The sequence below is a fragment of the Bombina bombina genome, unplaced genomic scaffold (assembly GCF_027579735.1).
Source record: "Bombina bombina isolate aBomBom1 unplaced genomic scaffold, aBomBom1.pri scaffold_1156, whole genome shotgun sequence".
Classification (NCBI taxonomy): domain Eukaryota; kingdom Metazoa; phylum Chordata; class Amphibia; order Anura; family Bombinatoridae; genus Bombina; species Bombina bombina.
In genome coordinates, this window is record NW_026512227.1 from 39,838 (window position 1) to 58,061 (window position 18,224).

General features: G+C 42.4%; 1 protein-coding gene across 1 annotated transcript in view; it reads right to left on the minus strand.

Annotated features, from left to right (window-relative positions):
* LOC128644180 (centrosomal protein of 152 kDa-like) overlaps window positions 1-18,224 on the minus strand; it is a gene marked incomplete at both ends in the record, with an annotated part of 84,823 nt that overhangs the window by 38,493 nt on the left and 28,106 nt on the right. The window contains one exon of the mRNA XM_053696881.1: window positions 32-652. Within this exon, the coding sequence (XP_053552856.1) occupies window positions 32-652 (621 nt within the window). The remainder of the gene's footprint in view (window positions 1-31; window positions 653-18,224) is intronic.

The window sequence follows — 18,224 nt, forward strand, 5'->3', positions numbered from 1 at the left end:
TCTATGGTGTTTTCTACATAAAGTTGCTTACCTTTTTAAATTCTTGTTTTTGGTTTTTTAGAATTTTATAAACCGTGACTTTCATGGATCGTTGCACCAAGGCTCTTAACTTTTCAAAAAAATTTCCATCAAAGTTGCTGGTCACATGTGATCTGTCATTAACAAAACTTCTGTCAATCAATTCTTTAGGAACTTCACCCATTATCTGCTCTAGCTGTGCTAAAATCTCTTTTTCACGAACAAGCAATCTATGAGACTCTTCAGAGGTCCATTGTTTTAAGTGCTGATCTAACTGCTCTTTCATTTCTGCGTCTTTATGGGTAATCAAGTCCTTTTTCTGCTTCTCAAAATCTTCTTTGGCTAATAGAAGCGCTTCACTGATTTTATTCCGATGATCATCCAAGAAAGCACAGTAATCTTTCTCATTTTGTGATTGGAAATGATGCATCTCTTCTTGCTTCTCTTTATTCCACTGAGCACGTGCCTTGGCTAGTTCCACTTTCAGCAGTGCATGATATTCTTCATTTTTCAACTCAAGCTCCTTTTTCACAGAGGCTAATTTTTCTTCTAGCTCTTTGTGCTTTATATTAAAATCAGCGTGATCATTTCTGCTTCTCCAGTTTTCTTCAGCCGCACTGAGAGCATCTATGATCTGAAATAATTAGATGGAAAGAACTTAAAAAAAATAAAAATAAAATAAAAATGTAATACAGCTATTTGTGTAGATCAAAAATATTAATTTATTTGGTTTTCTTAGTGTAAAAAAATTAATTGTTTACAAAAAACTAAATTTATGCTTACCTGATAAATGTATTTATTTCTTGACACGGTGAGTCCACAGATCATCTAATTACTATTGGGAATATCACTCCTGCCCAGCAGGAGGCAGCAAAGAGCACCACAGCAAAGCGGTTAAATATCACATACCTTCCCTCTAACCCTAGTCATTTGACTGAAGCAAAGGAGAGAAAGGAAGCAACAAGGTGCAAAGGTGTCTGAAGTTTATAACAAAAAAAACCCTGTCCTTAAGAAAACAGGGCGGGCCGTGGACTCACCGTGTCAAGAAAGAAATAAATTTATCAGGTAAGCATAAATTTTATTTTCTTTCTAATGACACGGTGAGTCCACGGATCATCTAATTACTATTGGGAATCAATACCCAAGCTAGAGGACACAGATGATAAGGGAGGGACAAGACACTGAACCTAAACGGAAGGCACCACTGCTTGAAGAACCTTTCTCCCAAAAGAAGCCTCAGTCAAGGCAAAAGTATCAAATTTATAGAATTAAGAAAAAGTGTGAAGAGAGGACCAAGTTGCAGCCTTGCAAATCTGTTCCACTGAAGCTTCATTTTTGAATGCCCAGGAAGAGGAAACAGCCCTTGTAGAATCAGCCGTAACTCTCTCAGGAGGCTGCAGTCCAGCAGTTTCATAAGTTAAGCGAATGATACTCTTCAGCCACAAAGAACGAGAAGTAGCCGTTGTTTTCTGCCCCTTACGTTTTCCAGAGAAAGCTACAAACAGAGCAGAAGACTGATGAAAATCCTTAGTTGTCTGTAAATAGAATTTCAATGCACGCACCATGTCCAGATTATGCAGCAGACGTTCCTTCTGAGAAAAAGGGTTAGGACACAAGGAAGGAACAACAATCTCCTGATTAATGTTCCGATCTGAAACCACTTTAGGGAGAAACCCTAACTTAGTACGCAAAACTACCTTATTCGAATGAAAAATAAGGTAAGGAGACTCATACTGTAATGCAGAGAGCTCTGAAACTCTATGAGCAGATGAAATAGCAACCAGAAACAAAACTTTACAAGATAACTTAATGTCTAAGGAATGCATAGGCTCAAACGGGGCCTGTTGAAGAACTTTAAGAACTAGATTAAGACTTCAGGGAGGAGTAACCGTCTTAAACACAGGCCTGATTCTGACCAAGGCCTGACAGAACGATTGCACGTCTGGTACATCCACCAGACGTTTATGTAACAAAATAGACAAGGCGGATATTTGACCCTTTAGGGAGCTTGCCGATAAACCGTTCTCCAAGCCCTCTTGGAGAAAAGACAAAATTCTAGGAATCCGAACTCTACTCCAAGAGTAACCTTTGGATTCACACCAATGCAGATATTTACGCCATATCTTATGGTATGCTGCCGCACTGGTGACAGTAGCAATACACACCGCAGGTTGCCATTGTAAACCCTGGTGTACATACATCTTGAGTAACCCCTCTAATTTCTTGTCCATAGGATCCTTAAAGGAACAACTATCTTCTATGGGAATAGTGGTCCTCTTAGCTAGCGTGGAAATTGTCCCTTCCACCTCGGGTACCGTCTGCCAAAACTCCTTGATAGAGTCTGCTACAGGAAACATCTTCTTAAATATAGGGGATAGGGAAAAAGGGATACCCGGTTTCTCCCATTCCCTAGCAATAATCTCTGTAGCTCGATCCGGTACAGGAAAAACCTCCATCATGGAAGGTATATCAAAATACTTGTTTAGTTTACTAGACTTCTTAGGATAGACTACGACAGTAGAGTCGGAGTCGCCCAGGGTAGCTAAAATCTCCTTAAGTAACAAACAGAAGTGTTCGAGCTTAAACCGGAAAGAAACAACTTCAGTATCAGCCAAAGGAATTACACTGCCTGAGTCTGAGATTTCACCCTCAGATGCTACCGAAGTATCTTCCTCTGGGAAGGGACATTCGGAATAGCCACTACTGTGTCAGTAACCTTACTCACTGATTGTTTACATTTCCTCTGGCGCTTTCCTTGCAGCATGGGAAAAGCAGACAACGCATCAGTCACCGCTGAGGACATTAGGGAAGCGATGCCTTGCAAGTTAACTCCAGGTGGAGTAATAGAAGTGCAGGGCACTGGTTGTATGGACGCCAAGTTTTGGGACGCTTGAGGAGAAAGCTGCGGCATATCTTGAACATTGTCAGAAGACTCCTGAACAGCATCCGCCTTAGACAATGTTGGCTCATGAAAAAGTCTATCCCTGTAATGTAAAGTTCTCTCAATACATGAGGAACAGAAAGGGATTGGTGGTTCCACATTAGCATTAAAACATAAAGTACATGTAACATCTTGCAAGGCCTCTTGGTCCATCTTTATTCACTAATAAACAGGATAAATAAACAAACATTTTATTTAGAAAATATCCCACAAAAAACATGTTACTGTTCCTTTAAATTTTAAAACTTAACGGCTTTATTTTTCTGCAATAAAAATATAAAGTAGCACAAAAAACACTCCAGACAACCTCTACACTTTAGGCTTACCTGCCTAACTGAAAACGGAGTGATTATCCTGCTAGGAAATCCGGACTCAACTGCTATTCTTTCTGAAAGTGAAGACCGGTAACCGTTATTCAGCTAATGTCTGTGACGCAGCTATTTCTCCGCTCCGTACACAGGAAGTGAAGGGGGAAAAAGGCGGCGCAACAGAAAAGCCGCCTCAGCTAACCCCGCCGATCGTGGGCATTACAATATTAACCTACCGATCGGCTAACAGTATTACCAAGCCGCACGGAGTAAAGTAATAATAAAAACACCACCTCTGAGCCATATCTCCTTGTCCCCAGTGCCTGCTATTGCTGCCACTAATAAAATGATCCCCCAAGCAATAGGTGAATGTCTCTTGTCCCACAATTATAATGTAAAGTGCCATCCTTTTATTTTCTGCAATGTGTCCCAGAAAATATAAAGTTAGCACTTACCTTTAGACTTCTGCCAGGCAGCTCACTAGGTTTGAGAAGGCCAGTTCCCTCACATGGACCTGTGGATAAAAACAAAGACTGGTAATCTTACTCAGGTTTGCACAAATAGGGCAGCATTAAATACATGGGAAGCGCAGTGAGGATTGTACCCCACAAGTTCCCATTGTTGAAAGCCACCAATGCTCTACTGAAGAGACTGATATGGACTACGGCTACACCCTAGGACAAAGCAGCACAATCTTGCACTGCTAAAAAATAATAAAATCTTGCTTAAAGAATCTTCTTTCTAACATCTAAACTTTACCACTTCCTTGCTCTAACGTAGGCAAAGAGAATGACTGGGGTTGGAGGGAAGGGAGGTGATATTTAACAGCTTTGCTGTGGTGCTCTTTGCTGCCTCCTGCTGGGCAGGAGTGATTTTCCCAATAGTAATTAAATGATCCGTGGACTCACCGTGTCATTAGAAAGAAATACTAAAACCATTGTCAAATAAGTATAGAAAGCGATTTTAAAAAGCTAAGGGGTAAAATTTTTGTTACAAAAAAGGAAATTTATGCTTACCTGATAAATTTCTCTATTTTACGATATGACGAGTCCACGGATTTCATCCTTGCTTATGGGATTATGCCTCCTGGTCAGCAGGAAGTGGCAAAGAGCACCACAGCAGAGCTGTATATATAGCTCCTCCCTTCCCTCCCACTCCGGTCATTCGACCGAAGTTAGGAAGAGAAAGGAAAAGCCAAAAGGTGCAGAGGTGACTTAAGTGTAACAAAAAACAAGTAAAATACCTGTCTTAGAAATGACAGGGTAGGCCGTGGACTCGTCATATCGTAAAAGAAATACATTTATCAGGTAAGCATAAATTTCCTTTTCTTTTACAAGATATGACGAGTCCACGGATTTCATCCTTACTTATGAGATACAATACCAAAGCTATAGGACACGGATGAAAGGGAGGGACAAGACAGAAACCTAAACGGAAGGCACCACTGCTTGAAGAACCTTTCTCCCCAAAACAGCCTCAGATGAAGCAAAAGTATCAAATTTGGAAAATGTATAAAGAGACGACCAAGTTGCAACCTTGCAAATCTGTTCAACAGAAGCATCATTTTTAAATGCCCATGAGGAAGCCACAGCCCTAGTAGAATGAGCCGTAATTCTTTCAGGAGGATGCTGACCAGCAGTCTCATTTGCCAGACGGATGATACTCTTCAGCCAAAAAGAAAGAGAGGTAGCCGTAGCTTTCTGGCCCCTACGCTTTCCAGAAAAAACAACAAATAATGAAGATGATTGACGAAACTCTTTAGTCGCCTGCAAGTAAAACTTCAGGGCACGAACCACGTCCAAGTTATGCAACAGACGCTCCTTCTTAGAAGAAGGATTAGGACATAATGAAGGAACAAAAATTTCCTGATTAATATTCTTATTAGAAACAACCTTAGGAAGGAAACCAGGTTTGGTATGTAAAACCACCTTACCAGAATGGAAAATAAGATAAGGCGAGTCACATTGTAACGCTGAGAGCTCGGAAACTCTCTGAGCAGAAGAAATAGCAACCAAAAATAAAACCTTCCAAGATAACAATTTAATATCTATGGAATGCATGGGTTCAAACTGAACCCCTTGAAGAACATTAAGAACTAAATTCAAACTCCAGGATGGAGCAATTGGTCTAAACACAGGCTTGATTCTGGTCAGAGCCTGACAAAAAGACTGAACGTCTGGAACATCTGCCAAACGCTTGTGTAGTAAAATCGAAAAGCCGAAATTTGTCCCTTTAAAGGAACTTGCTGATAACCCCTTCTCCAATCCTTCTTGGAGAAAAGATAAAATCCTGGGAATCCTAACTCTACTCCATGAGTAGCCCTTGGATTCGCACCAATAAAGATATTTACACCATAGCTTATGGTAGATCTTTCTAGTGACAGGCTTACCTGCCTGAATCAAAGTATCAATGAACGAATCAGAGAACCCCCGCTTAGATAAAATTAAGCGTTCAATCTCCAAGCAGTCAGCTGCAGAAAAACTAGATTCGGATGTTGGAAGGGTCCCTGAATGAGAAGGTCTGCCTCAATGGAAGCTTCCACGGCGGCAGAGAGGACATGTCCACTAGATCAGCATACCAAGTCCTGCAAGGCCACGCAGACGTGATTAGAATTACCGAAGCCCTCTCCTGTTGGATCCATGCAATCACCCGGGCAAGGAGAGCAAACGGTGGAAACACATAAGCTAGGTTGAACGACCAAGGCACTGCCAAGGCATCTATCATTTCTGCCTGAGGAACCCTTGACCTGGATCCGTATCTTGGGAGCTTGGCATTCTGAAGAGACGCCATCAGATCCAATTCCGGTCTGCCCCATCTGAGAATCAGAGTGGCAAAGACCTCCGGATGGAGTTCCCACTCCCACGGATGAATCGTCTGTCTGCTTAAAAAGCCCGCTTCCCAGTTGTCCACTCCTGGGATGTAGATTGCTGACAGATAACAAGAGTGAGCCTCCACCCATCGAATTATCTTAGATACTTCGGTCATCGCTAAGGAACTCCTTGTTCCTCCCTGATGATTGATGTAAGCCACAGTCGTGATGTTGTCCGTTGTCTGAAAACCGATGAATTTGGCCGAAGCCAACTGACACCAAGCCTGAAGCGCATTGAATATTGCTCTCAATTCCAGAATATTGATTGGAAGTAGCGACTCCGATCGAGTCCACACACCCTGAGCCTTCAGGGAATTCCAGACTGCACCCCATCCTAGTAGACTGGCGTCCGTTGTCACTACCACCCATGAGGGTCTGCGGAAGCACGTCCCTTGGGACAGATGATCCGGCGACAACCACCAAAGAAGAAAGTCTCTTGTCTCCTGATCCAGATCTATCTGAGTAGACAAATTTGCATAATCTCCATTCCACTGTCTGAGCATGCTCAGCTGTAGTGGCCTGAGATGAAAACGAGCAAACGGAATGATGTCTATTGCCGCCACCATCAATCCAATTACCTCCATGCACTGAGCCACTGATGGCCGAGGATTGTCCTGAAGGGCTCGGCATGTATTCAGAATCTTTAACTTTCTGACCTCTGTGAAGAAAATTTTCATTGATATGGAATCTATTAGAATTCACAAGAAGGGAACCCTTGTCTGTGGAATTAATGAACTCTTTTCTAGATTCACCTTCCACCCGTGAGTCCTCAGAAAGGACAGAACCATGTCTGTATGAGATTTTGTCAGATGGTAAGACGAGGCCTGGATCAGAATATCGTCTAGATAAGGCACCACTGCAATACCCCGCGGCCTGAGAACCGCCAGAAGGGACCCTAGAACCTTCGTGAAGATCCTGGGTGCTGTGGCCAACCCGAAGGGAAGATTCACAAACTGAAAATGTTTGTCCAGGAAGGCAAACCTTAGGAACTGATGACGATCCTTGTGGATAGGAATATGAAGCTATGCATCCTTCAAGTCCACGGTAGTCATATATTGACCCTCCTGGATCAAAAGGTAGAATTGTTCGAATAGTCTCCATCTTGAAGGATGGGACTCTGAGAAACTTGTTTGGACTCTTGAGATCTAAAATGGGTCTGAACGTTCCCTCCATTTTGGGAACCACGAAAAGATTTGAGTAAAACCCCTGCCCCTATTTCTATATTGGAACGGGACGGATTACTCCCATAGTAGAAAGGTCTTTTACACAACGTAAGAACGCCTCTCTTTTTGTCTGGTCTACAGACAATCGTGAAAGAAGAAACCTCCCCCTTGGGAGAGAATTTTTGTATTCCAGTACCCATGGGACACGATTTCCAGTGTCCAGGGGTCCTGAACATCTCTTACCCAAGCCTGGGTAAAGAGAGAAAGTCTGCCCCCTACTAGATCCGGTCCCGGATAGGGGGCCGTCCCTTCATGCTGTCTTGGGAGCAGCAGTGGGCTTCTTGGGTTGTTTACCCTTGTTCCAAGCCTGGTTGGGTCTGCAGACGGACTTGGCTTGAGCAAAATTCCCTTCCTGTTTAGCAGAAGAAGAAGCGGGGACTCCTTTGAAATTCCGAAAGGAAGGAAAATTAATTTTGTTTACCCTTCAGTTTAGCTGCTTTATCCTGATCCTGGTAGTAGATGACCCTTACCTCCCGTAATGTCAGAAATTATTTCTTTCAAGTCAGGCCCGAATATGGTTTTCCCTTTGAAAGGAATAGCCAAAAGCTTGGACTTAGATGACACATCAGCAGACCAAGACTTTAACCATAACGCTCGATGCGCTAAAATGGCAAATCCGGCATTCTTAGCCGCCAACTTGGCAATCTGAAAGGCGGCGTCCGTAATAAAAGAATTAGCCAGCTTAACAGCCTTAATTCTATCTAAAATTTCCTCTAAAAGAGTGTCAGTCTTAAGAGACTCTACTAAGGCGTCAAACCAGAAGGCCGCCGCAGTTGTGACTGGCACAATGCAGGCCATCGGTTGTAACAGAAAACCCTGATGAATAAATAACTTCTTTAGCAGACCATCCAACTTTTTATCCATAGGGTCTTTGAAAGCACAACTGTCCTCAATAGGAATAGTAGTACGCTTAGCCAGGATATATATAGCTCCCTCCACCTTAGGGACTGTTTGCCAAGAGTCCCGGACAGTGTCAGCTATGGGATACATTTTCTTAAAATTAGGAGGTGAGAACGGGATACCCGGTCTTTCCCATTCCCACGTAATAATTTCTGAGATACTCTTTAGGAACCGGAAAAACATCAGAGTAAGCAGGCACTTCTAAATATTTGTCCATCTTACACAATTTCTCTGGTGGAACCACAGTACAGTCACAGTCATCTAGAGTCGCTAACAACCTCCCAAAGTAACAGGCGGAGGTGTTCAAGCTTAAATCTAAATCACATTACGTCCGAGTCCGTCTGAGGTAACACTTCCCGAGTCGGAAAGTTCCCCCTCAGACAGAAGTTCCTTGACCCCCAATTCAGATCCCTGTGAGGGTACATCGGAAATAGCCATCAAAGCATCAGAAGTCGCAGGAATCAGAGTGGCCTCTGTCCTGCTGCGTTTGCCCTGCAATACTGGCAACTTAGACAAAACCTCTGTAAGGGTAGATGACATAACTGCAGCCATATCCTGCGGAGTCAATGAAGTGGACGCGTTTGAAGAACACTGCGTCGCTTGGGTGGGCGTTAAAGGTTGTGACGCTTGGGGAGAAAGTAGCGGCATACCCTGTTTCTCATCAGTCTGAGAATCATCCTTAGACATATTTGCATTAAAGAAAATCTGTTCTTTACATTGTAAGGCCCTTTCAGTACATGAGGGACAAAAAGTAAGAGGGGGTTCAACATTGGCATCTAAACACATAGAACATGTACTTTCCTGAAGTTCCGACATGTTAAACAGACTAGCAATAGCAATACTTAACTTTTTTTTTTGTCGTTCTTTACTTGATATATTTAACTCTGAAGTCAAAACATATACTCAAAAATTTTGACTTAAAAAGTGTACTGCGCCTTTAAATAATAAAAGCGCAACAATTTTTCTGTTATCTCAAAAACGTTTGCAGCAATAAAAAATGTCCGTATGTGCCCAAATTAGCTTAACAATATTGCAACGCTTGTTTGGATATGTAATATATCAATTTATATCAATTTTATCAGTTATATCAACTTTTTATCAATTCAGGCCCCTGCACCTCGCCACAGCTCTGCTACCTGCCCCCAGATCACACCGATTCTGCTTAAGTAGCGCTCCTAAGTCTCTTCCTTCGTTTACAAAAACAACTTTGGCCCCACTTTGCTGCCGATCCGGATGAATACTGCACGGCTGAGCGCGCGAAATTAGGCCCCGCCCACCGTGGGCATAACTCGAGCTGTACTGAGACCCGCATGGGAAGTAAAACAACATGTCGGTTCTCAAATAAAATGTTAAAAGCCATGTGACCCTCTATATATACAACTCAATAATAAAGCGTAACTTCATGAAAAAACAGAATTTATGTTTACCTGATAAATTACTTTCTCCAACGGTGTGTCCGGTCCACAGCGTCATCCTTACTTGTGGGATATTCTCTTCCCCAACAGGAAATGGCAAAGAGCCCAGCAAAGCTGGTCACATGCTCCCTCCTAGGCTCCGCCTTCCCCAGTCATTCGACCGACGTAAAGGAGGAATATTTGCATAGGAGAATTCATATGATACCGTGGTGACTGTAGTTAAAGAAAATAAATTATCAGACCTGATTAAAAAACCAGGGCGGGCCGTGGACCGGACACACCGTTGGAGAAAGTAATTTATCAGGTAAACATAAATTCTGTTTTCTCTGTGGGAACCAATACCAAAGCTTTAGGACACGGATGAAGGGAGGGAGCAAATCAGGTCACCTAGATGGAAGGCACCACGGCTTGCAAAACCTTTCTCCCAAAAATAGCCTCAGAAGAAGCAAAAGTATCAAATTTGTAAAATTTAGTAAAAGTGTGCAGTGAAGACCAAGTCGCTGCCTTACATATCTGATCAACAGAAGCCTCGTTCTTGAAGGCCCATGTGGAAGCCACGGCCCTAGTGGAATGAGCTGTGATTCTTTCAGGAGGCTGCCGTCCGGCAGTCTCGTAAGTCAATCTGATGATGCTTTTAAGCCAAAAAGAGAGAGAGGTAGAAGTTGCTTTTTGACCTCTCCTTTTACCAGAATAAACAACAAACAAGGAAGATGTTTGTCTAAAATCCTTTGTAGCATCTAAATAGAATTTTAGAGCACGAACTACATCCAAATTGTGCAACAAACGTTCCTTCTTTGAAACTGGATTCGGACACAAAGAAGGCACGACTATCTCCTGGTTAATGTTTTTGTTAGAAACAACTTTCGGAAGAAAACCAGGTTTAGTACGCAAAACCACCTTATCTGCATGGAACACCAGATAAGGAGGAGAACACTGCAGAGCAGATAACTCTGAAACTCTTCTAGCAGAAGAAATTGCAACCAAAAACAAAACTTTCCAAGATAATAACTTAATATCAACGGAATGTAAGGGTTCAAACGGAACCCCCTGAAGAACTGAAAGAACTAAATTGAGACTCCAAGGAGGAGTCAAAGGTTTGTAAACAGGCTTGATTCTAACCAGAGCCTGAACAAAAGCTTGAACATCTGGCACAGCTGCCAGCTTTTTGTGAAGTAACACAGACAAAGCAGAAATCTGTCCCTTCAAAGAACTTGCAGATAATCCTTTCTCCAAACCTTCTTGAAGAAAGGATAGAATCTTAGGAATTTTTATCTTGTCCCAAGGGAATTCTTTAGATTCACACCAACAGATATATCTTTTCCATATTTTATGGTAGATTTTTCTAGTTACAGGCTTTCTGGCCTGAACAAGAGTATCAATGACAGAATCTGAGAACCCTCGCTTTGATAAAATCAAGCGTTCAATCTCCAAGCAGTCAGTTGGAGTGAGACCAGATTCGGATGTTCGAACGGACCTTGAACAAGAAGGTCCCGTCTCAAAGGTAGCTTCCATGGTGGAGCCGATGACATATTCACCAGGTCTGCATACCAAGTCCTGCGTGGCCACGCAGGAGCTATCAAGATCACCGATGCCCTCTCCTGATTGATCCTGGCTACCAGCCTGGGGATGAGAGGAAACGGTGGGAATACATACGCTAGTTTGAAGGTCCAAGGTGCTACTAGTGCATCTACTAGAGTCGCCTTGGGATCCCTGGATCTGGACCCGTAACAAGGAACCTTGAAGTTCTGACGAGAGGCCATCAGATCCATGTCTGGAATGCCCCACAACTGAGTAATTTGGGCAAAGATTTCCGGATGGAGTTCCCACTCCCCCGGATGAAATGACTGACGACTCAGAAAATCCGCTTCCCAATTTTCCACTCCTGGGATGTGGATTGCAGACAAGTGGCAGGAGTGAGTCTCCGCCCATTGAATGATTTTGGTCACTTCTTCCATCGCCAGGGAACTCCTTGTTCCCCCCTGATGGTTGATTCCTAATGGAACAGGATGAATCACTCCCATTTTTAACAGGTCTTCTACACAATGTAGGAATGCCTGTTTTTTTATGTGGTCTGAAGACAATTGAGACCTGTGGAACCTCCCCCTTGGGGGAAGCCCCTTGAATTCCAGAAGATAACCTTGGGAGACTATTTCCAGCGCCCAAGGATCCAGAACATCTCTTGCCCAAGCCTGAGCGAAGAGAGAGAGTCTGCCCCCCACCAGATCCGGTCCCGGATCGGGGGCCAACATCTCATGCTGTCTTGGTAGCAGTGGCAGGTTTCTTGGCCTGCTTACCTTTGTTCCAGCCTTGCATTGGCCTCCAGGCTGGCTTGGCTTGAGAAGTATTACCCTCTTGCTTAGAGGATGTAGCACTTGGGGCTGGTCCGTTTCTGCGAAAGGGACGAAAATTTGGTTTATTTTTAGCCTTGAAAGACCTATCCCGAGGAAGGGCGTGGCCCTTACCCCCAGTGATATCAGAAATAATCTCTTTCAAGTCAGGGCCAAACAGCGTTTTCCCCTTGAAAGGAATGTTAAGCAATTTGTTCTTGGAAGACGCATCCGCTGACCAAGATTTTAGCCAAAGCGCTCTGCGCGCCACAATAGCAAACCCAGAATTTTTCGCCGCTAATCTAGCCAATTGCAAAGTGGCGTCTAAGGTGAAAGAGTTAGCCAATTTGAGAGCATGAATTCTGTCCAAAAACTCCTCATAAGAAGAATCTTTATTGAGCGCCTTTTCTAGTTCATCGAACCAGAAACACGCTGCTGTAGTGACAGGAACAATGCATGAAATTGGTTGTAGAAGGTAACCTTGCTGAACAAACATCTTTTTAAGCAAACCCTCTAATTTTTTATCCATAGGATCTTTGAAAGCACAACTATCTTCTATGGGTATAGTGGTGCGTTTGTTTAGAGTAGAAACCGCCCCCTCGACCTTGGGGACTGTCTGCCATAAGTCCTTTCTGGGGTCGACCATAGGAAACAATTTCTTAAATATAGGGGGAGGGACGAAAGGTATGCCGGGCCTTTCCCATTCTTTGTTTACAATATCCGCCACCCGCTTGGGTATAGGAAAAGCTTTGGGGGGCCCCGGGACCTCTAGGAACTTGTCCATCTTACATAATTTCTCTGGAATGACCAAATTCTCACAATCATCCAGAGTAGATAACACCTCCTTAAGCAGAGCGCGGAGATGTTCCAATTTAAATTTGAATGTAATCACATCAGGTTCAGCTTGTTGAGAAATTTTCCCTGAATCTGAAATTTCTCCCTCAGACAAAACCTCCCTGGCCCCCTCAGACTGGTGTAGGGGCACTTCAGAACCAATATCATCAGCGTCCTCATGCTCTTCCGTATTTTCTAAAACAGAGCAGTCGCGCTTTCGCTGATAAGTGGGCATTTTGGCTAAAATGTTTTTGATAGAATTATCCATTACAGCCGTTAATTGTTGCATAGTAAGGAGTATTGGCGCACTAGATGTACTAGGGGCCTCCTGTGTGGGCAAGACTGGCGTAGACGAAGGAGGGGATGATGCAGTACCATGCTTACTCCCCTCACTTGAGGAATCATCTTGGGCATCATTTTCTCTAAATTTTGTGTCACATAAATCACATCTATTTAAATGAGAAGGAACCTTGGCTTCCCCACATACAGAACACAGTCTATCTGGTAGTTCAGACATGTTAAACAGGCATAAACTTGATAACAAAGTACAAAAAACGTTTTAAAATAAAACCGTTACTGTCACTTTAAATTTTAAACTGAACACACTTTATTACTGCAAATGTGAAAAAGTATGAAGGAATTGTTCAAAATTCACCAAAATTTCACCACAGTGTCTTAAAGCCTTAAAAGTATTGCACACCAAATTTGAAAGCTTTAACTCTTAAAATAACGGAACCGGAGCCGTTTTTATGTTTAACCCCTATACAGTCCCTGGTATCTGCTTTGCTGAGACCCAACCAAGCCCAAAGGGGAATACGATACCAAATGACGCCTTCAGAAAGCCTTTTCTATGTATCTGAGCTCCTCACACATGCAACTGCATGTCATGCTTCTCAAAAACAACTGCGCAATAGAGGCGCGAAAATGAGGCTCTGCCTATGATTAGGGAAAGCCCCTAGAGAACAAGGTGTCCAATACAGTGCCTGCCGGTTATTTTACATAATTCCCAAGAATAAAATAATTCCTCAAAGCTATGAAGTATTAAAAATGCTTATATATCAATCGTTTTAGCCCAGAAAATGTCTACCAGTCTTAAAAGCCCTTGTGAAGCCCTTTATTCTTATGTAATAAAAATGGCTTACCGGATCCCATAGGGAAAATGACAGCTTCCAGCATTACATAGTCTTGTTAGAAATGTGTCATACCTCAAGCAGCAAAAGTCTGCTCACTGTTTCCCCCAACTGAAGTTAATTCCTCTCAACAGTCCTGTGTGGAAACAGCCATCGATTTTAGTAACGGTTGCTAAAATCATTTTCCTCTTACAAACAGAAATCTTCATCACTTTTCTGTTTCAGAGTAAATAGTACATACCAGCACTATTTTAAAATAACAAACTCTTGATTGAAGAATAAAAACTACAGTTAAACACCAAAAAACTCTAAGCCATCTCCGTGGAGATGTTGCCTGTACAACGGCAAAGAGAATGACTGGGGAAGGCGGAGCCTAGGAGGGATCATGTGACCAGCTTTGCTGGGCTCTTTGCCATTTCCTGTTGGGGAAGAGAATATCCCACAAGTAAGGATGACACCGTGGACCGGACACACCTATGTTGGAGAAACTGCACTCTCTCAGGCCAGTTATAGTGATATAACAATGACAGCCCTTAAACAGCAAACCGCTTCTCCCAGCGTCTAGCCCATACTGAATATACATAAGTGAAACATACTGATAAGCAATCAATATAAAATGGAATTCCAGGTACACCATTTCCATACATATAGTGCATACTAATTACCCCTCCCCAGATCGGGAATAATGTCAGCCTGTTCTGATGTATCAAGTCTCCCCAGAAACAAATGACTGAACATTTTATTTTATTTATAAAATATTTTACCAGGAAGGATACATTGAGATTTCTCTCGTTTTCAAGTATGTCCTGGGAACATACCTCAATGCTGCTTGTAGCATGACACGGTTCTCCACACTGAAGATATTTCTTTACACTACCTTCAACTGCTCTGTGGAAACCAGCAGGATCTTAGATAATGTTTGCTAAGATCATCAACATCAGGGCAGAAAAATAAGATGTCTCCACTCCTCTTAGGAATTAAGTGACTGACTATTTCTCCCTGGCACCATTTTAAAATAAAAAACTTCTTGATTGAAGAATCTAAACTAACACCTCACTTTACCTCTTCCTATCACTAACACAGGCAAAGAGAATGACTGGAGTGGGAGGAAAGGGAGGAGCTATATATACAGCTCTGCTGTTGTGCTCTTTGCCACTTCCTGCTGACCAGGAGGCGTAATCCCATAAGTAAGGATGAAATCCGTGGACAAGGAGTCCTGATCTCCAATTGGTGAGGAGTAGTAGTAGGATCAGGAAAATTTGGTGTAAACACTTAAAGGGACAGTCTACACCAGAATTGTTATTGTTTTTTAAGATAAATAGTCCCTTTATTACCCATTCCCTACTTTTGCATAACCAACACAGTTATATTAATACACTTTTTACCTCTGTGATTATCTTGTATCTAAGCCTCTGCAAACTGCCCCCTTATTTCAGTTCTTTTGACAGACTTGCACTTTAGCCAATCAGTGCTGACTCCTAGGTAACTCTACGTGCATGAGCACAGTGTTATCTATATGACACACATGAACTAACACCCTCTAGAGGTGATAAATTATCAAAATGCATTCAGAAAAGAGGCGACCTTCAAGGTCTAAGAAATTTGCATATGAACCCCCTAAGTTTAGCTTTCAACTGAGAATACCAAGACAACAAAGCTAAATTGGTGATAAAAATAAATTGGAAAGTTGTATAAAATTACATGTCCTATCTGCATCATGAAAGTTTATTTTGGACTAGACTGTCCCTTTAAAAGAGACAGTCTTAGCAGCATGGGCACAAGGGAACACGGAGCAGTTTCAGAAAGTATGGTTTTACTGGATCTTGAAAGGCCACACCAATTCACACACCACTCAAGAAAGAGATGAGAGAGAAAGTTCAGGAAGGTAGGGTAGATAAGATAGGTACAGGGAGAATCCTTTACGTATTGGTAACTCATATCTAGAAAGACCGGACATTCTTGACCTCTGGTATAGTTCAGCTGACAAATTCTTCTTCCTCTTAAACGGAGAGATGACAAAATAATAGATTAAAAGAATCAGTGGGACACCTGAGGAGATGGGAAACACCTGGAGGGGGGAGGAGGGGGGTAGGGGGAGTTAAGTGTTTTAGTTTTTGATGTTCTGTTAACTATTTGTTTTTATAAAGGGGATGGAGGTATGAGACCTGCCAGACCCAGTATGTTGAGAAATGTACACTTGACGTCAGTGAGGGGATGTCACAGTTTTATCTGTTTGATATAAGTGTATACGGTGATCCACCCTTTTTCAATGCCTATGATTTGTATGTTGTTCATCAGAAATTCAATAAAAAATATTTCAATTAAAAGAGACAGTCAACCTAAAAATTATGATTACATATTTAGATAATGTATTTAACGATGTTGACAGCAAACTGTATGCTCTAAATATAGTTTGCAAGAAAAACCACATACTATTTTGAAATGGCCGTCTGACCCCTCCTGTCCTGACGTCACTCTGCAGCGTTCCTCTGTTTTACGCATGCGCAAAGCGCCGGTTTTGTCAAGGGGCATTTCGAGTCAGGAAGAAAACAAACCGATCAGTACCATAGCGGTTGTTCTATGCAGCACACCAGTGTACCACAGCAGTTGGAGTGGTAATTTAAAGGGACAGTCTAGTCAAAATTAAACTTTCATGATTCAGACAGGGCATGCAATTTTAAACAACTTTCCAATTGACTTTAATCATTAAATTTGCTTTGTTCCCCTTGGTGGTATTTTTGAAAAGCTAAACCTAGGAAGGCTAAAACTGATTTCTAAACTGTTGAAAACCGCCTCTTAGCTCAGAGCATTTTGAAAGTTTTTCACAGTACTAGTTCACGTGTGTCATATAGATAACATTGTGCTCACACCCATGGATTTATTTAGGAGTCTGCACTGATTGGCTAAACTGCATGTCTGTCAAAAGCACTGAGATAAGGGGGCAATCTGCAGAGGCTTAGATACAAGGTAATCACAAGGTAATCACAGAAGTGAAAAGTATATTAATTGTATTGTGTTGGTTATGCAAAACTGGGGAATGGGTAATAAAGAGCTTATCTATCTTTTTAAACAATAAAAATTGTGGTGTAGACTATCCCTTTATGTCACCAGAAGTACAGCGGTCCCACAGCAGTTTTTACAACTCCAACTGCTGTGGGAGCACTGTGCTTCCGATTACTTCAATTACCACATTGCTGCTGACAGCCGCATAGATTATTGGAACTGTAACTGAGGTCACCAATTGAGTGGAAAAGTGCTGGGTAGGAGGGATTCCTTACCTGTATTGAACTAAACCCTGGGCAATTGTAACAAATGTGGCAGAAAAGGGGAGATAAATAAATCATTTTGTTGATTAAAACAATCCAGCGTGTTGTGTGCATGCACCGTGGACTGACCTCACTGTCTTGTATGTATACGTCTGGGTCCCCTACACTTTATTAGTATTGTGTTGTTATATATTGCAGATTACAGGGCACTAGGTAGTAGTCTCCTTCCACGTGCACGCTTTATAGCCTGTACATCCCGAAGCGCGCTTTGACCAATGACAGCTCTTTGATTCACAATCGACCAATCAGTGCCACCGCCTCATGAATATGCAAAGCGGGCTGAGTCAATCCTCGTAGGCAAGTTTGTGTAGATCTAAACAGCGTCACGCTTTAGACTTTTTTCCTCCCAAAGAGACAAAAACATAATTTATGCTTACCTGATAAATTTATTTCTCTTGTAGTGTAGTCAGTCCACGGGTCATCCATTACTTCTGGAATATATCTCTTCCTAACAGGAAGCTGCAAGAGGATCACCCAGCAGAGCTGCTACATAGCTCCTCCCCTCACATGTCATATTCAGTCATTCGACCAAAGCAGACGAGAAAGGAGAAACCATAGGGTGCAGTGGTGACTGGAGTTTAATTAAAATTTAGGTCTGCCTTAAAGACAGGGCGGGCCGTGGACTGACTACACTACAAGAGAAATAAATTTATCAGGTAAGCATAAATTATGTTTTCTCTTGTTAAGTGTAGTCAGTCCACGGGTCATCCATTACTTCTGGAATACCAATACCAAAGCTAAAGTACACGGATGAAGGGAGGGACAAGGCAGGAACATTAAACAGAAGGAACCACTGCCTGAAGTACCTTTCTCCCAAAAATAGCCTCCGAAGAAACAAAAGTGTCAAATTTATAAAATTTTGAAAAGGTGTGAAGCGAAGACCAAGTCGCAGCCTTGCAAATCTGTTCAACAGAGGCCTCATTTTTAAAGGCC